Source organism: Pezoporus wallicus, unplaced genomic scaffold, assembly GCF_028554395.1.
Source record: "Pezoporus wallicus isolate ANWC-B61680 ecotype Strahan unplaced genomic scaffold, APGP_CSIRO_Pwel_v1 scaffold_2584, whole genome shotgun sequence".
NCBI lineage: Eukaryota > Metazoa > Chordata > Aves > Psittaciformes > Psittacidae > Pezoporus > Pezoporus wallicus.
In genome coordinates, this window is record NW_026642851.1 from 12,507,253 (window position 1) to 12,528,030 (window position 20,778).

Here is a 20,778-nt window from a genome sequence, read left to right on the forward strand (position 1 = left end):
ATTTAAAGTTTCTCCACTGTCGATGTCTACTTTTCCTTAGCTAGGACATGCACCTCTGGGTTTAAGGAGGTTATACAGTTACCCCATGTAATTTTCTAGCCTGAAAACTTGTAACTGCCAGGCAAACAGTAAAAGAGAAAGATAGCAACCTGCATTTGTACATAAATAAATGCATGCATGCATGCACACTTGCTCACTTTGACAAATAAACTCTGCAAGCAAGCAGAATAGCAAACACAACACTTTACATTCTGGTACAAATGGAAATTAGGGGTGCTCTCGCTCCTATTCAGAATCTACAGGTATCAATTCAGAATATATCTACTGCATCAAAAGAAACACATTCAAGCATAGTTACATAATACTGCTTAACTACTACTGCTAAACGGATAATATAACAGTTTTGAGCACCTTCACAAAAATGACCACCACCAAACCAAAATAATAAAAAAAAAAAAATTAAAAAAAAAAAAAAAATCACACACTTCACAATATGTATTTTAGTGGACTTTCAAAGCAACTTACAACTTGCACAGGACTTGGAAATACTGAGTTCTGTTAAAACAGTAGGCAGTTACACTAGGAAAGTCTCAGAGAGTAGTTACTGAATGGAGACAACAACATGCAAAGAGCACTACTCTAGAAATCACTCAAAAATGTACAGAATCAGTTAACTTTTTAAAGCAACAGTGCCACGAAGAGAAAAGTATATTCAAAGGAGGTATGTGTATTGTAACTTTTAGAAAAGTAACTCAAAGTTTGCTAAATGTAGAAATACAAACAGGAACTTCACAGCCTGTCACCTTCGGAAGAAAACAGCAGCCTGACAGCTAGCAAAAACCGCTATGAAATCGTTGCGCTTGTTCTTATCACAAAGTTTCAGAATCTCTTTACATAACCGTACTTCTACAGTTCTATCTGCTGTGCTCAACACAGAAATGGGAAAAACTTATCATACTAAGGAAATAAAGATCTGCAAACACCAAAATAACCCACTTCAGCAGTAACAGCGACTGAATGTTATACCCAGCTCGGTAAGTACTGAGTGAACGATTAAATGATCCTGAAGCTCAAAAAGGTTTAAGTTCCGTTCTCCACCGAGACAACAAAACTGACAGTGAAGTGATAGGTTTTGGCCTCCAAAACCCTGTTTTGTTACTTTGAGCAGCATTTCAGTACTGGCTTTCGTACTTCCACGTAGTGAACAGTACAGCTTTACTCACACCATGTCTGTCTAGGCGCTTCTAAGGTTTCAAGTAAATGTAAACAGAAACTCTTCCACTTCCTATGACCATAAGCGAAAAAACTCCGTACCAAACAAAGGCTACTGGGACAGCAGCTCCCTCCGGAGCGGAGCAGCCCGCCAGGAGAAGGCATGCCGCCACAAGACACGAGCGGGGACGCGGGCAAAGCCCACCACAACAAGGCTGCTGCAGCAGCCGCCCCCTGCAGCTCACACCGCTCAGTCCCCCACGCCCCGGGACACGCTTCCCGCCCGCCACCTTCCGCTTCCCCGACGCGGGCGGCCCGGGCTGAGCAGGCGGGCGCGCGCTCCCGCGGCAGCCGCCACAACTTCCTTGCGCCACCCGCCGTCGAGCGCCCCCTGCGGCGGCGGCCGGCTCAGGAGCGCCACCCGGTGGGGCAGAGCGGGCACAGCGCCGCCGAGGCCCGTCTCTCCGCCGCTGCCGCACAAGGCCCGGCCCAAGAAACAGGGAGACAAAATGGCGGACGCCGGCGGTATCACGTGACTGCCTTTGTGCCTTTCGGGGCCTGGCGAAAGGGCTGACAGCTACCACGGGGCGCGGGCTGGGGGGGAGCCGGGGCCGCTGAGGACCGCAATGGGGGCGTACCGACTCCTCTTCCTTCTCCATGCCCGTGGGCATCTGCGGCACGGCCCGATTAATGGAGGCATATTCGGCCAAGTCGGGGAGGTCCTCGCAGCGGAAGACGGGCAGCGGCTTGGACGCGTCCAGCGCCCGGGCCCGGAACGACAGTTTGCTCATGTTAGGCGGCGATGGCGGCTCCGGCTGGGGAGGGGGGGGCGACAGCAAAAGCGCTCCGAGCTGAGAGCCGGACCCCGCCGAGCGCTCTCATGGAGGGACCGGGGCTCCCCCGGCAGGGCGGGGCGCACTCCGACACGGGGCCCGGCGGCGCCGGCTGGCGCGGCTGGGCTGGGCGCTGGCTTCTCTCCTCCGCCAGAGCGCGCGCAGCGCGGGCACGGGAGCGCGGGCTCGGGAGCGCGGCAGAGCTCGGAGCGGCTCGGGCGGCAGATTCCGGACGCTGCTGGCGGCGGGGCGGGAGCGCGGGCGCAGTTGCTCCCCGCGGAACCCCGTCTCGCTTGGGGGACGGGGCGGCAACATGGAAAAGAGCGAGAGAGGCTTTTCCTCAGCGTGCGGGCGTGCTCAGCTTCCGCTACGGTACGGGGGTTCAGCTGGCCCGGAGTCCCCGACCCCCGACGCCGAGCCTCCCTGAGGTAAAAGCGGCAGTGCCTCTTACTGACAGCCTCCTGTGCACGGCAAACCTAGGGAAGAGAAGGGGGAAAAGCCGGCCCCGAGCTTTTCTGTCGCTCGGCAGCGGGCCGAAAGGCAGCTTGCTCCGAGGGCTGAACTTGCCCGGAATCGGGCGAGCGCCGCCGGGGCCGCCCGGTTCCCTTCGAGCGCGGAGTGGCGAGCGGCTGACGGCCTCGTGGCGGCTGCGGGGCCGCCCGGGGAGAGGGAACGGTTTCTTGCCTCGGGGCCCGGCCCGAGCCCAGCTGCGGGCGGCAGCGGCCCCGGCCCTTGTTCGGGGCTGCCCGCGGCGCCTCCGGGAGTAGGGCGGCACCATCTGCCCCTCAGCTGCACCTGCCCGCCAGGTTCGATCCCTCCCTGCATCCAGGAACCGCGGTCGCCTTCGTGCTAAATGAAGAAGAAACACGGGCACCTCCCCGAAAAAGCGAAGCACTCGTAACAACCGGTCACCTGTAGAACAGCACTTCCAGCCTATTTCTCGAAGGCTTCCCGAAACTTGGTCCGCTAGCGAAGTGCAGACGCGTGAACTAGTTTAACCCTTGCTTGGATTTACGTTATCAGTTACCCGTTCGAGCGAGCTCACTACAGGCAGAGGTCAGAACTTAATCTGAACCTTAACCTCATCAAGGTAAGCTCGTTTATATCTCAAATGTTTATATCTCAAATGATTTGATTAAATTGACATAGTGTTCTACTATAAGCGATAGATGGGAAATTCGGGGTCTCACTTCTCTCAGTAATGTCTACATGCCACTGCAGCACGTACATAAAGATGTCAAAACTTTCTTTCTCCCAGGCCATGACTAGAGCAGAATGCTTAATGTCCTTATATATGTTGTGTTCTTGCAAAAAGTCAGAATGTAATTTTAATTCCGTGGTTAAATCCTAAATAAATCCACCTTGAAATGACATTTATTTTCATTAAAAAGTGTGACAACTGTTTTGCTGGAATTTAAGTATCCCTCCACTTACAAAGCAAAAAACTGTAATTTTGTGCTGTTACACAAGAATCAATAGACAAAAGTTGTTCTCTAGAACATACTACTCCTCAGAAATAGAACTCTTAGAAATAGGACATGAAACAAAATCATCAGAAAAGCGTTGGTTTGCTTAGTAATTTTAGAAATTGCTTAGTAATTTTAGAAATTGCTTAGTAATTTGAAAATCTGGTATCTCGGATATAATAGGAGCAAAAGCCAATTTTAATCACCTCTTTAATAATAATACCACCATCCTTGATTTCAAACAACACTGAGCCCCTGGACGAAATATTCCTACATGCAGTTAACAGCAGTTTCTATTAGAATATAGAATATATAATATACAATATATAATACTCTATATAGAATAGCATGTAGCTATTCTATAACTGCTCTATGCAGTTATAGCAGCTTCTATAACAAGCCAACTATTTACATGTCTGACTTCCCCATAGGTCTCCCAAACTGTTTCACCAGCAAGTCATTCCACTTCACAACCTCTCTAGGAAAGAAAGTTCTGTCCATATTACATATGGGTAATGCGGTGGAAGACAGCTGCTAGGGGGAATGAAACCTTTCCCTTTTTTGAGCAAAGGCTGGTGTTTTGTTAGTCTAGGGTTGTGCTTTGTTCATATTTTCCTCTCTAAAGGAGAATAGCATGAGCTTAATAGCATTGTATGCATTTGTATTTCCATAGTTACATCAGAACTAAATGTTTGAAAAAATGCTTTTTACACTAATTTTAAAGCTTAAAGCACACACTAGCTAGAAACAGTAATCCTAAAATATATTGCACATAAAACATCTACAGAGTTTTCCACAAATACTGGACAATTTAGTTTATCCACTTAGTAGACAGATAAGGTGATAGCAAAAAATGCTATCATAGATCAGCTTTGACCTAAAACATGAAATGGAAATGAAATACCTGGCAGCTAAGCAAAAAATTAGGCCATTAAATACCACTGTCCACTTCCAGTGATGAAAGAAAACACAGAATGAAAAGCAAAGTATAGAAAATAACCTGAAGTATTAAGAAAGAATATTCAAGTTTAAACTTATCCTTAATTGACCTTTGCCATTCTAACCCTATCACAGGTTTGATAAAAGCGCAGAGCAAGAATGGGCAAGGCAATAACATTTGGATATGAACAGGACAGTGTGCATTAAGAAAGAGTTTTGGCCTGAAACTGTTGGACTCAATAGCTTTTAATGCTTTGCCAATGAAATAGATTGCATTTAATTATTTTGTATCAGAAGCTGATTAGTCCTCAAAATTACCTAAATTAATTTGCTAGTAAGATGAAGTGTGATATCTGAAAACAATGTGACATCAGCCCTAACTTTTGTTCTGTAAAGGTGATAACAGGAGAAAGTATAGAACATAAACAGACTGATGTCTCTGTTTCACTTTCACTTAGGATGTGCAGCTCTATTTTCAGTTTTGCCATTTTGTAGCATTTACCAAAATGCTCACTTTGCATTTGTGGACATTGGTGCTGCATTCTGACAGCAATTAATTTGAAACTGCTATGTTTTGCATAATGACCAAAATATTCTTTGCCAGCTTTCAGTAAAGGATCCATAAGTGTAAACTCATTTGTTGTACCAAAGTGCTAGGTGTCCATTTTAAAAACCTGAAATTTAACGAACTGTAAGGTAGCTGAAATAGAATGAATATGACATTTTGAACTGCTAGGTTTTTTTTTTTTTTTTTTGTACAAACCACTGAAATTAGATCTTTAGCATGGGAGGCATTTCTTTAATGCTCCATCTTTTTATGATCTCAAAGTGTTTAATTAAAAGAACAAGCTTTACCAAAATGAAAGAACTTTGTACATCAGCTATGTAGATGGTAGCTATAACCATTTCCATATACATTCAAAAGTACTAAATTGAGACTGAGCATTAAGGGTGGAGATCCAACAACTGTATCCATACAGATCCAGAAAGGGGTCTCTTGTGATATCTAACTCAGGTTTTGTGAAACCCCAAGACTTAACTTGCTGCTTTGGTTTGCAAGTTCCATGTACCATTTGACAAGTTTTTACACATTTTAGTATTTATTTAATTTTGTGGCTTAAAACCTGAGTTTTGGTAGTTTCTTTAGGCAAGAATTGTAGTCTTCTGAACATGGATTTAATAGTCTCCCATTCTAATCGCAATCTTAATCACAAAATATGTATGCATAAAGGGCATATAGGTTAAACTGCCAGTTTTGGCACTTTCTGGTATAATGCACCTTTTAAAGATATAAAATTCTAGGAGATGGTGGTTTTATTGGTTGAAATAAAGTACAATATAGGCTGATATTCCATATATGAGTTTTCTGTTGTTCTCTTTCTAGAGAAAGACTGTTTATTTAAGAAAATAAATATCCACAGCAATACACAGTATTAACGGTGAACATCTGATGTCATTCCACTCTTCAGCCTCATTGGAAGAGGTGCAGGGGTGGTTTGTTTGTTTTTTTTTTAAACTAACTTCCTTCTTTCCCCTGCCTCCCAAAATAATGATACACTGACATCCACAGTCAAAGTGGGATTAGAAATCAGGTGTATCTGACTCCTTACATACGTTCATTTTCTTTAATACTTTTCTTGTACCTACCTAAAACTGCAGGAGACAACAATTAAAAGTACGACGTATTAAAACATGTTTCTCATTTGCCAACCATTTAAAAATAGTTCTTACAGAAGATAATACAGTATTTAGATAAACTAAGGAATATGCTGAGTATGCTAAACTACATAGTAACTTCCATATCCATAAATATTTGAAATTTTTCTTTTTTATCACTCTGGGACTACTTTACACCCTGCTTCTACTATTGTAGAGCTCACTAACTCATCATTAATTTATATAGCAATTTTCTTGACCTCAGGTTTTTTGCCTTTTATCTCCATAAGTGCTGACTACTTTGAACTAAAAAAGTATCACTGGTCTTCCTCTCCCCCCACCTGCTGCCCCCTTTCAATAATCAAGCATTAAGAAATGACATAATATGAAGTTACCATACTTGGGTTTCTTTTCCCAAGGACTCTTAGGGGCATTTTTTCCCTTTTTACAAGGGCATGTAGGGATAGCATGTAGGGGTTAATGGCTTTAGACTGGAAGAGGGGTAATATTAGCAAGTTCTTTCCTGTGAGGATGGTGAGACACTGGCACAGGTTGCCCAGAGAAGCTGTGGCTGCCTCATCCCTGTCAGTCTTCAAGGCCAGGTTGGACGGGGCTTTGAGCAACCTGGCCTAGTGAAAGGTGTCCCTGCCTGTGGCAGAGTGGTTGGAACTCAGTAATCTTCGAGTTGGAATTCGAAGACACCTTCCAGCCCAAACCATTCTACGATTCTATTTGGAAAGATGCATGTAGCTCTTTTGATCAGTAGTAAGCTATTATGGATTGTGTATGTTTATTCCTGTTTTACATTTGCTAGTGATGCTTCTGTTCAAATTTGCTCCTCAGCTATCTTCTTATATGTTTTCTAACATTACAGATAGCTATATTCTTTTAAATCATCTCAGTGAGCTACCTGGAATTTGGATTAAAATGAGATAAATGTAGGCAAATATGACACTAGAGGTTCTTCATTATTTTATAAAACGTCACATTACAGTAGTAAGTAGATGCATATAGAAATCATCTTAACAGCATGAAGATTTCAACCATCAATTAAAATAATTTAATCTTATTTGCTGATGTCAGTTGTCTGTTTTAAAAGAGATAATGGAACTGTCAAACATACTGGGAGATCAGACACCATATTACAAAATAGGTTTCGAATGTCTTTGCGATACCTTCAGCTTTTGCCCCCCCCCCCCCCTTTTTTTTTTCTTTTGGGGGGGGGGGGGGGGGGAACAACAACACCCTAGTTTAGTGTTTCATAGCTTTGGCATCTCAAAGAATGGTATGAAATATTCAGTTATTTTCTGTGTTCATGGTTGAGATGCAATAGGTACAAAGCTTGTTTAAAGTTCTTTTAAAATCATAATTTGAAGTAGTGACCACGTAAGTCTTTTCCTCCATTCTTGTCTCAATGAGGGGAAAGCAATTTGTCTTTATGTCTACATATATATCTGAATTTTTGTTTCTTTAGCTAACAGGTAAGTACACGTACTGCATGGCTAAAGTTTTTAGTTACCTTTTACTTCTTGTAAGCACTTCCCATTTACACTGCAGAATACCAAATAGAGATGAGGGGGGATAACATCGCATTTAATCTCCTATTTCTGTTGCCATTCAACAGAATGTAAGTAGACATTACCCTTTAGATTCCAAAACTGCCTACAAAAATTTAAAGTTTGAGACATAGCAGCCTGGTAGTATGAGAAGCTTGGAAATATTAAACATGAGCATGTGATTTTTCCACTATAAGACCAATGACTGCTAGTGTCATGAGCAGTGTTTTTACTAGGAATGACTAGGAAAGCAGTATTACAAAACTAGTTGTGTCCACAACATTCAGAACAGAAACAGAAGTTGGCTTTCCTGTGGCAAAATCTGAAGTTTTAAACACTCTGTTGCCATACTTAACCTGGATAAGTTATTACTATGTAATTAATGGGTGGTTTTACATTTTAAAACTACATGCAGGAAGGAGATGGCAAGACAACATTGTTGTGCATCAAGTAACACTAACAAGATAGGCTGAAATGAACAATAGTTCTGTCATTTCGCAGGCTGTCCAAGTGAGACTATCACTTTGTAATGTGTTGCTTTGTTAACAATAGTGGTTTAAGATACTGCTGTCCTGCTCTGCCATTCATTCTCCTCTGCAGCAGCACTGCCCCTTCATCTGCATCAGCACCTTTGCTTATGAAGCTGAACTGAGTACCAAGTGGGAATATGATCAGATACTTTAACAACTTATCAAAAAATCCCCCAACTACGTAAGTTAGAAGAGAAGCCACTTGAAAAGATCCATATTAAAAGTTATATTCCCCCACTAGCTGCAGTTTGCAGTCACTGCCCTCTTCCTTCACATGATCCACTTTATGAAGGCTACAGAATACAAGTCTGGAATGACAAACTGTGTGCATAAATGATTTGAAAATGATAAAACTATATATGCAATTTAACATGCACTCAAAACAGTAATACACTGACATATGCTACATTTGAAAACCTTTTCCTACAAGACCAGTGTCTGTACTAGTCTATAAATGGAGAGTTTCTTATTTTCTTTCATGCTGATGACTTTTCACTGTGCATGGGTGGAGTTCTACTGTTTCAAGTACAGATGGAATCAGAATCAATAGGTTGGAAAAGACCTTAAGATCATCAAGTCCAAGCTTTATCCCAGAACTGCCAAGACCACCACTAACCATGTGACATTAATTTAGTGACACCACTAACTTGGTGACATTAACCATGTCACTAAGAACCCCATCTACACAGTTTCTGAACATTTCGAGGGATAGTGATTCCTTCACTTCCCTGGGAACCAGGCAACATTTTTCCATGAGTGAAAGGAGTTAGATGCCAATTTAATGGTGTAATATTATTTGGGGAATGTGTTGTCTGCCATACAAATTCAAAACTACTTTTCAAAATTACCCTGAGGTCCAGCATCCTCAGGGGAACTTAAGCTGAACTTGAAAAGTATTATGCCACTGAGCTATAGCCAAAGGAAGAAGAAAAGTTGCTAGCCAGCTATTCCCTTTCTGAGAGGAAACAAAGCTAAGAGAGGAACAGCAAAAGCTATTACCACATTTCTATGTTTGCAACTATAGCTGAGCTCTTAAAGATAGTGGATGCAGTTGCTTCTACAGAAGGAACAAAAAGACTGCAAGAGGAATTAATGACTCAAGATTATTATTGTACAGACTCAACATTTGTCCCAGTATCACTTATGCAGATAGAGCCCATTTTCCCATTCTCTTGCCTAAAATATATCTGAAAGCACAAATGGGTTGTGGTAGTTCTTTAGAACAGTCAGATAGAAACCGGGTTCATTTATATGACTTGCTCAGGTGACTTAAGTTTTTACATGTATAAGGAAAACACATAATAGTAGAAGCAGTTACTCTGTTAGATACAGTGGACAAAACAAGTCAAAGATTATGTTAAGACTCTTCTGTATTGAAAGATAGCTTTTCCTGTGTAAGTTTTGATAGAGTCACAAGAACTGTATGGGTTAAGTGATAAGTGATTTATGAGTTTCTCCTTTACTCTTTCGTTCCATAATATGTATTCCCCAAAAATATTATGCTAAACACACCCTGAATTCTAGCTTTACTCATCTTCTCCAGCAGCTCCCTTCACAAAATAATCTCTTAGGATTAAACAGTAAAACAGACAAAGTTTTAAATTACAGCCTTTTTGCAAAATTAAAATAAATAAATGTCTGACTTTATGCTCTGTTTTGTTGTTTTGGGTTTTGTTTGTTGTTTTTTTTTTGCATGTTGTTTTTTGTTCATTAAAAAGAAAAATATAAGCAAAACCCAAAGAAATAAACTCCCCCAAAATGAAACTAAGAACCCCCACTTTTATCCAAAACATTTTGTATTCTAAAATACAAATTAATATTAGAATAACGATTTTTTATTATTTTATGCCAATTAATCTAAAATATTATAGTAAATATAATCTTAGCTGTGCAGACAAGCTAACCACCTCTTACTTAGGCCTGGACTTCTGCAACCATTGGTTTATAACACATGAATAATTGCCGAACCTTTAAGTGAAGTTAATCATATGATTATGTATTGCCAGCAGAAGAGCCAGCAGAAAGGCAAAAATTTTATCTTCTTGCTGGAAATACAAAGGATTGGGCAAAAACAGCCAACAGAAAAAAAAGCCAAAGAAATAAACAACAAACCTACCAACCATAACCCCCCAAACTAAATAAAAAAGCCCAACCTTCTCTTGCCAACACAACTGCTAATTTGTTCATCAGACCTAAGTATAGACAACTTTCACATTCTGCACAGATAAAAACTAAAACATAAAGCAGAAGTAGACAAATTATGAATTAAGCTTGTACCTAGGTCTGACACAGCGATGCACACTGTCCTGAATCCTTCAACTGACCATTAAGTTAAAAACAAACCAACACACACCCACATCAATATACAATTTAGGCTGCCACAGTGTTCAAACACTAACCCAGAATGAAAGAGTATATTTGAGGACAAGCTACATTCATTCCTTTTCTAAAGTGTACTACTACAACCTTAATTGCATGGCTCTATGTATGCACAAATATACAGCAAATTCAATCCAGGTAAACACATAGGCTTTACCATTTTAAATTTTGTTTTTAAATCAAGTCATTTACTTAAATACCTTACACTCACTTCCAAGACAGGATTTCTATCTTACAAGTCAATCTATGAAAACTGTTTCATGTGCTTCAGAGCTTCTGGATAGTATGATCAAATACTTGCAGAACTTCAGAATTACATTACATAATGTGGAGTTAATAGCCTGATATCTACTATATAATGTCAAATACTTAAAATTGCAGTTCATTAATCAGAATGAAAGGAGTATAACTGCTTGCCTCAGACATTTCAGGAAAACAATGATTTATACCTAGATAGGAAACAGAAGGCATCAGAAATCTTTTGGTGCAGGAAGTATACCTGCATCTTGGAATGAAGAGGAATTTCCTAATGCATTTGTTTAGATTGGAGTGGAGGTGCTTAGTGGGAACTACTATCTACACACACTATGATGAAACTCTCATGAATTCCAGGGCAAATTAATAGGATTGTGCTATTAATTAGCTAATACAAGCCATGCCATCTTTACTTAAGATAAATGCATTTCTTCACAGGTAAAAAACAAATACAACTCAGCTTTTGGATTTCAAAAGTCTGATGTTATTAATCTGCAAGAACACAAAAATTCTTTCAACCCTCTATGTGGATTTCTTTACACATTCTAGTTTAATTTATACTTCTAAATTAAACATGAGTGAATGTTATAAAAATATTGTTTGTCTTATGGGACACAAATTAATCATACTCATATTTACAACTGAACAGCTATCTAGACACTTCAGAAAACTCAACAGTGCTGCAGTAGTGAAAAAAGCTAATGAACTAATGTTGAATATGTATATCCAGCACAGGAGGCCAGATCTGAACACAAAACTGATAAGAGTGGTCTGATATATGTATATATATATTTTAAATTATAGCAGAAGCATACAAATGGAAAACTCTGATAGGCTTACCCCAAAGAAAACACATTTTCAGAAGTTTTTCAACATTCAGAGAATGCAAAAAACTTGTGGGAGTTGGGCAGATGTTGAAAGGGGAAGTGTTTTGTTTTAGATGGAAATATGAAGTTGCCTTGAGAATAAAGACAGCGAAATCATATTAGATTTTTTCCTCCATGTTGCTAATGTAGGTGGGCTCAGAAAACCCAAGCTGGTGCTATATCATTGACATTTTCTTCCCAAGTCTGCTGTGAGGGCAAACTGAGAAACACAACCAAGTGAAAAGTAGTTTTCTCAAATCATTTAGAGTACAAACAGTTAAGGATTTCATGCCATCACCCCTCTCCAATACAGATACTCTAGTCTCATTCTCTTATTAAATAATGTATTAGTTTTACAGTTGTTTGACATTCTGTTGATCTGTCAAAGGGAAGCCAACAGACCACTGTCATAAACATAAGGGGCTATGCACAAAGCGAGGTGCTGGTCACAGTGCAAAGTCTGCTGAACTTGGTCAGATTTATAAGGACCTCAAGAAGGGTGTTAGCTCAAAAGGACATGACCTAATTAAAAAAATAATAAATCGGGGAGAACATAGAAGATGAGAAGGAATATAGTTCTCGCATTAAAGCGGCTCGTCTGAAAGTCTGCTTGACTGAAGCTTCCAAGTCCCACAGATTCCTGTGATACCCAATTTTAATTTGGAAATTGGCTCAGAGGTGAAAATAAAAAAAGAAACCAAAATACTTCCTTACAGAATCTTAACTTGTTCCATGATTATAACGGGATATGGGCCAAACAGAATGTGTGTATGTAGAGTCATCAGATGTTAGGGTTTTCCCCCCTTAGTTACACAGCATGGCTTTTCCTTAAATGATGCTGATTGTGACACTTTTTTGAACTGTGAATAAACAATCACATTGTCTAAAGGCATCAAGGTATCCTGTCTTCTGTGGTTTACCTTTAAGACTATCAGAAATAATATAGCTGCTCTGCATTACAACATGAAATTAAATTTTAAATATTAGGTTTTCTTAAGAAAAAAATTCTCTGAACATGTTTATCCAGGTAACATGAGCTGTCTATGTCTGGCATTACAGCTGAAAAAATGTCAGGTAAAAGGACCCTTTAAAGAAATGGTCTTTTTAGACATCAGATTGTGACAGCACCAAGCTTCCTAGTAAACAGATACAGGACCTAAGGGATGCCTGTAATGCTTAAAGGCCAGATCCAAGTAGCTTGGTTTTTTAGCCTGTTTAAGAAAACATGGAAAACTCTCTCTTATTTGTGTTAATGAATATTAAAGATGTACACACCTGTGAGGCCAGGGAGGTCTTCCTTCCATTTAGGAAGTTTCTTAAAGCTCTGGACAGGAGAGAGGGTTAAGAGCTAGCTTTTCATTACCTAAATCATACACAAGTCAATATAAGCAAACATTGGCATTGGGGTTTAGGATTTATCTGGGTGAGGACATTCACACCTGAGCTGGTCATACTGGGCAGAAGCAGATCTGATCAGGGTACTATAAAGTTTCAAATATGGTTCGTATTGCAGCAGAAATCCAAAATTTGGAGGTTTGTATCTATTTGACCCATTTCTTTTTAATGACTAGGATTACAGATTTAACATACCCATCTAAAGTCAGGTGAAGTAAGTTCTACATTAAGTGCTTATGATACAGTGATTCCAATTTACCTGGAAATACAGTTGACAATCCATTGAAGCATGAGTTAACATCACCTTACAGACTTGTTACCTAGGTATCAAACCATGTATTTGTAAGTACAGGTCCCAGAGGAACACCAAAATGGAACCTGACAAAAAGATGACTGCTTTGGAAGGAACAAGTCCTTGGTTTTGCTCACGATTTCTGATGCTTCCTACATCTGATGTTTAAACATTACTGAGTAAAATCCATGAAGCAACACTAGGAGCAGGGACAAGATCCAGCCCATCTTTTTCCCCTCTTCCTCTGAGGATCCCAGTGTTCCCATTGTAAAATCTAACTCCTCCTTTTCCCTTTCTCTAGCAAGTGATCCAGATTGTCTTCAACAATGGAAGGTGGGGAGTCAGCATCCCACCATCTGAACCCATTTGCCCCAGGTTTGAATTCCCCCAGACTGCAGAAACCCTAGCATTTAGAGCTTGTGCCGTTTTTACTGGTGTTCAAACCAACAGACATTGTCATCCACAACAACTGTTTTCTATTGTATGGTATTGTATGCCTTTAAGCATACAATTGTATGCCTTTAAGCATACAATACAAAGGTATTGTATGCCTTTAAGCTTACAATACAGTTACCATCTGAGACCTCCATAACAGCGTCTCAACTCCTTGCACAACTAGTGAAGACTAGTACTCACAGGTTGACAATTCCCATCTTTCTGTTGTTTATACAGGGAGGTAAGCGGAAAGAATAATTCTTAGCCAATGTACTTACTTTTTAAGCACTGCAACACCTACTTTAAGGGTCAGATGCTGATTACCAATTTTAGGCTCTAGTACTATCAGTAGGGAATTTATGAGCAAAGCTACCTCTTAAGGAAATTTGTAGTATTGGTATTGCCTTGCTGCTGAGGCCAAAGGACATTCCAGTGGTAGGTAACACGATATAGTAGAAACATTACTTCATTAAGACTCTAACGAAGTCCATGGGAGCTGAAGCCACTGGTATGTGGCTGTATGTGTCCAAGGCATATTCTGTTTCTCACAACAGCAAGCCAGAAAAATTATGTTTCAAAGCACTGCTACTCTCTCCACCTCATTTACTAAAGCCTTTAAAAACCTAGAATTGTCTCAAGGATTTGGACCTCTTTACTAAAACATAAATTAACTTCTTGTGCTGTTTGATGAAAGAGGAAATACATGAAGAATGTTAAAAGGTAGAAGACCCCTAGGCTATGGCTAGTTTCCTCTGGCATATAAGAGTGGAGCAGATTATTTCATAACACTGGAAAGCCATGCAAGTGCCTGTCTGGAAGCAGTGTGGAGGGACGAAGCTTTCTAGAAGATGCGAGTCTGAAGCAAGCAAGAAATAGATCATCCTTTGTTCACAGCTGGGAAATGAGTGACACTTGAAGCAGGTTTTCAAAAAATTATTCATTGCTATAATTTGATACTGACATATATGATGTGGAGTACTACAGGCAGCAAAGTCATGGAATAAGAAAGGTGAGAAAATAAGACTATATGTCACAAGGTTTAGAACATAATGATACCTTCCCCCCTCTGAAATCTTGCTGAGTACTGAATCACGGAAACAATGAATAGTTCAGGATCCTCAAAAGAGGACAGCTGGGAGTCCCAGCCACCAAAGTATGTTATCACAATAAGAAAACAGAGAACACAGTGACACATGCATGAATGAAGTAAGAGTTATAGCTTTTATTTCAACTGAATCCCCAGTGATGTTCTTTTATACCACTAGCACACATCTGGGCAACTGTCTTCACCTTAGTATTGTCTCACTTTGGAAGCCAGTTAAATCTGCCTGGGACCTACACATCTCCACTTCCATGAGAATTTTAGACAGAAAAACATCTTTATCCTGTGCCTCTTACTTGAATATATAACACTAGTAATATTGGTAAGAGGAATGTCATGAAGGCACACAGAACATTTTGTCACTCAGGGTAAGTTAAGATCTTGAGAGAGATTATTTGGTTTACAGTAGGATGCTATACTTCAAATAGTTTTAGGCCAGTAGAGACAAATATCTTTGAAAGGAATATGGAGCCTATATAGTTTCTAGGTAAAAGGGAAACTGTATTAGGAGAAAAATATGATTAGCTTTGCCATCTTAGAAAGAGAGGGATATACAGGAGACAAAATTAAGAAACTAATAAAGGAAAAAGAAAAAAAATAATAAAAAAAACCCCTCTTCTGTTTTAGGTTCTGTTGTTCCACAAGACAGATATTTCAGAAGGAGCAGGGTGGAGAAAATAAACCATCAAGGCAGAGCTACCCCTAGTAATGACTCTTCCAGGCATTTCTGCAGAAGGTGCAGGAGGTAAATTAGTTGCTATTTAGCTTTGAGAGGGTGCCAACTCTAAGAAATTATTGTTCCTTATTAGCAACACATCTGCTGGGAACTATTTCTTGTTCAACAATAGCTCAAAAAGGAAGGAGGAAAGAAGTGAGGAAACCACTGAATTGCAAATCATCAGCACTTCTCTCACCTTATGACTTCTGGGTAGGAGTGAGAACATACTTTCATCAAATGCAGCATCAAAGCTGCAAAACCTTAACTGATGTTAAAAAGTAGCCCCAGCTGAATGGGAAAAGAAGAGCAAGTGTGAAGCAAGCTTCTGTTCAGCATTCATGTTCTTGCTGACTTCACTGAGGTAGAAGCTGACTCTGAGCAGCAAGATCACCAGCAATCAGTTCATCCATGGCCTGTGTGCACAGGCTGCATCACTAGAAATCATCACTTTCATAGGCCAGGATGACAAGAGGAGCAAAAGCATGGAATTACCTTCAGTATTTATCATTTGCTCAGTACTTCTGCCTGTGGATGAGCAAACCTAACACTGGTCTATACAATGTAAAGGAGAAAATGGAAGTTGCATCAGAATTACTTTGATATAAATAATTCAGCGATTCTCTAAGACTTATTATCATTGTAATAAATTCAGCAGCAATTGACCCGACTTCCATTGCCATAACCAAAAATGCTTGTGACCTAGCGATCAGATCTTGGAGATGGAAAATGTCCAAAATCCACACTTTCTAAGAGGGTCCATATCTTGATACTTGTCCTCAAGACCTAGGAGCTGTACCAGGACATTGAAGATGTGATGGTCATACTGCACTGTCCTAGGCCAACAGGACTCCGCTCCATCCAAGACTTCATAGAAGCAGATCTTTTCTGGTAGAGGAGAGATGATAAAAGATGACTGCTCTCCTGGATATAAATGTTTCTTACTGGAAGAAGGTTACATGATATATACAGAAGTAAATTTTACCTTTCTAAGAAAAAAAAAAACAAACACTACCATTGCAGAGATCTACTTGAAGTTGTGAACTGGTTTACATAAAACTAAATAATCTGATGAGCAAGTTTCTTTCAAAAAGAAAATCTAAATGCATTTCTGAAGATTTAAATGCTCATAAGAAGTTTAGAGACTGTCTCAAACTGTCTAGTGTTTGTCAAATTTGTTCTTTGAAAATAATGACATTGAAATATAAAATAGATGCAAAGGTCTCAAAATTGTCAGCTTCATATAACTCAAAGATAATAGGAACATTGATTCCTTAAAAATATATGAAAGTTAATGTTAAATGTATATTCCTGAACCTGTTGAGTTTTCTAATATGGGCAAGCCTATGATCAGAGCATGTCTTCCCACCCATCTTCTTAGAAGATTAATCACTCCTGTTTTCTTAAACACCCAATATGGATGTTAGCAGAAAGCCTTCTAAAACATTGCACTCAGAACTGAGGTGATCTGTAGGTTGTAACAAAAGAAAATAGCACACATTAATACATATCTATTTATAAATATATGCAAAATGCATGCTCCACTTAGCAACAGGAAAGAAAAAGGCCACCCACCTCAGGTGAATCCTGTTAGAATCCAAAGGATTACATTAGGTTTTCTTTTCTTTACAACCCCACCTTCACACACAATCCAAACTCTTACAGACCTCAACAAGAAATCTGCATATGCAACCACACAAGCAAGAAGGACCTGAAGGTTTAACAGCCAGGGGTGAATATAACCCCTAAGTTCCCAAATAGCAAACAATGGACTAGTTGCACAAGAAACGAGTACCAAAGCCTTCCATATTGTATGCAAAAATCATTTTAAAACCTTTCATTTTGCAGCCACTGTAAAAAATCAGTTTGGGGGTGGGGCCGAAAAATCTCGTTACTGAAGAAGACTGGTCTCTAGGTACAGGACTGGGGGGTGGTGGTGGTGGATAAATTATCAATCCGCTTCATTACACAAACCAGCGAGAGGGTGAGGTCATGCCTGTTCCGGCCCCTAGTTCACGCAACACTGCAGTTATTTCACAGATACAATTTTATCGTCTTTCCAACTAATCTGCGCTTACTTTTGATCCAGATGAAAGGAAAAGATACAATAGATCAAACCGTGCCCCACCTTCCCCCCTCCCCAGCTCCCCCTTTCCCGAGCCAGGGGCCGGCGCGGGCGCCACAGCGCCACCAGCGCAGCCCGACGCAAAACAAAAAAAGATCTCCCACCGTCTGAAAAAAATGGAAAAAAATGCCAAGAAAAATACCAAAAATTGCAAAATGTCTCCCAAATGTGCCTTCCTGCAGGAAAGAGAACAAACAAACGAACCATTCATTCCCTCCCCCCCCCAACACTCCCCTCCCAAGACATCTAAATGAAGTGAGGCGAAATAAAAACCTTTATATAACTAATGCTTTAAGCTAATTGCCACAAGAGCGCTAATTTGTAAATACGAAGGTCACTGTTTAACAAGAACCATAACTTAATATAAACCCCGTTCTGTCAACCTCCAGCTTCACCATACCAAGGGCAGGCAGTTTTCCCCCCCGTACTTTAGACTAAAGTAATCCATCAAGAGCCATCACAAATGGCATTGTAAAACTCTTTTAGCCACGACCAGACCATACAACATCAACATAAACCGATTCTTTATATATTAGAGGCACATTATATTAAGACAGTCACATATTTGGTCCCGAATCCGCTTATTAGTCGGTAGAGAACCCCCCCCCCCAAACAAAAAAGAACCGAAAAAAAAACCAACCCCAAACCCAAGTCCATCTGGAAAATATCCGAGTTCTTACACTCTGAAATGGCACTTAAATTGCTGTTAAGCTTCGCGTGTATAAAATTTTAAAGAAGAAACAAAACTGACTTCGGTAATTGTGGGTATTAAGGAGACACCGTTGGGTGGGAAACACACGGGCTCAAAGCTAAGAAAAATACCGGGCTGCGTTTTGTTCATCCCCACAACCAAACCCCCTCCACAGCACCACAACACGCCAAAAAAAAAAACCAAACCCACAAACCAAACCAAAAAAACAAAAAACAAACCCCCCAAAAAAACAAAACCAAAAAACCGCAGAAACAAATATTTTCGCTTAAAACCACAAACTTACCTTCGGAGAGGGCAGTCCTGGCAAAACGGCTGTAACAATATGGACCACGTACGCGCTCTTCTGCCACCAACCACCTCCATGCTGCAAAGGGCTCCCCGAACATCCTTAAAATATTTCGCAAATGCGAAAAGTGAGACTTTTCTTCACACACACCCCCCCCCCCCACCTCCCCTTTTCTATTTCTCTCCCCGCCCCTCGCCCGCCCGAATCGCCGGGTGGGGAAGGAGGCGCCTTCCCCGCGGCTCTGCGAGCGATGCCGGGGACTGGAGCCCGGGGCCGCCGGGGTCACAACTTTGCGGGGCCCGGCGGCGGCTCGATGGGCTCGGCGGGCGGCGGCCCCGTGGCCCCCGCCCCACTCCCCCCTTCCCCACCTCCTGCGGTGTCCCCCCCCCCCCCCCCCCCCCCAGCCGCTGCCGCCGCCGCTACCGCCGCCTGGAAAAATGCAGTGTGCCATTTTACACCGCCTTTGAAACGCACAGGACCAAAGTCTAGCTCTGGTTTTCGGTGACACTGCAAAACTAGGGCTCACTCCACGCAGTCCCCCTGCCTCATCCCTCCCTCCGCTGCGAGCAGCCGCCTCCGGAGAATTCATACAGAAAGCCAGCCGGAGAAAACAATTCCGAGACTTTGCCGTTTTCCCTCTGTCCCTTCTCCCCTCCTTCCGTCCCTTCCCCCGCCCCAGTCCCCCTCCCAACCCCGAAGCAAGTTTCTGCCGGTCAGCGCATCCCTCGGCCTTCCCCTGTGGCGTCGGAGCGCCCCGGCCCTGCCGTAGTTCGGCAACCTCGCAGAATCTGAAAAAGCCAGTCATGCCTGAAACAAAATCCACGATTCCTGGAAAGTGGGGAGGCTTGAATCCCAACAAATACCCTATTTACTTACAAATATAAATACCTACCTTATGAAAGAACTAAATTAACACTAAATTCAACAGATACATCCGCTACGGCAGGAATAGTTTTTCTATAAATACCGTTTTAAAAACCCCTCCTTATACTGACTGACAGAATTCTACCATGCTGCCCACAAACAAAATGGCTGTGGCACCGAGTTTTTTGGTTCCTCCCACTGTGCCTCCCCCTGGCCTCCAGGAAGTGGTAGAAATCCAAAATAAAATCCGCACGAAAAGTACAACGCATCGTCCAAACTCCACCAGACAGCACGGGGAGAGGGGCACGTTCACCAACCTTGTCTTTTCTCGAGGATTTTTATTGTTTTTAAAAGGGATCAATCACTGGGAATTTACATCACTCTGTAATTTGAACTTCCTGCTTTACATATTTATAAGGTCTTTCACCTATCTTGGCAGGCTTTCAAATTAAGTGGGTTGGGAAATTCGATGCTGTGGCTGTAGTTTGTGAGCTGAGTCAGGTAGTCCCTGCTGGAGCTGTGCTGGGAAAAGACGGGCAAATTCTAACGCTGCCCGTGCTCAGTGCGAGATAAAATTAAACACCCACCACCCCCACGCCCCATCCTACACACTCGTAAAGGAGTGCGTAGGCCCAGAGAGGACACTGCAATGAGGAAGCTCAGTGATAACTGGAATTTAGGCCTCCTGCACATAAATACACCTTTTGTAATACTTGCATTTTCGCATTTGTGGTTCACAGGGGTCTGCCTCATATGATTTCTGTAGAAATAACCTTAGATTTTCTGTTATTATGATCTTTTATAGTGTTGCAGCCCTTTAACTTTCTCGCCATTCATATTAAAATGAAAATATGTAGGAAAAGATGGCGTATTTAAATTAGAGATGATCATAAAAACGCCAATATATGGCCCTCTGTCTGGGCCCCCAGTCTCGCCCAGCAATAGTACAGCTCCACTTGCACACAGCCTCGTGGGCTCCTTAGGGCCTGATTCATTCCCCGTGAGAGTCCTTTTACTGCCTGTAGGAGGAGTTACAGTGGAGACAGGCTGTCAGACCTGCTGAGCCTGATCTAGCACTGTATTAAAAGACTTGCATTAATATTCCCATCCACTGCTATTCTAAACCCGTTTTCAGAGGCACTGAAAAAGCAGTGAAATTG

At 41.3% G+C, this 20,778-nt stretch overlaps 1 protein-coding gene across 14 annotated transcripts in view; it reads right to left on the reverse strand.

The window, feature by feature from the left end:
- Positions 1–19,872, reverse strand: part of EPC1 (enhancer of polycomb homolog 1) — a 71,969-nt gene extending 52,097 nt beyond the window's left edge. For 12 of the 14 annotated variants that reach the window (XR_008975302.1, XR_008975301.1, XR_008975300.1 and 9 more), the window contains exon 1: positions 1,851–2,191. Coding sequence is in view for 9 of the 14 variants with exons in the window: in XM_057432867.1 (XP_057288850.1) it covers positions 1,851–2,003 (153 nt within the window). In the remaining 5 variants the exon portion in view is untranslated. Of the gene's footprint in view, positions 1–1,850; positions 2,192–18,751; positions 18,856–19,228; positions 19,387–19,646 lie in introns of those variants that run through there. The other 2 variants (XM_057432868.1, XM_057432869.1) reach the window with 2 other exon arrangements.
- Between the last annotated feature and the right edge of the window lie 906 nt (positions 19,873–20,778).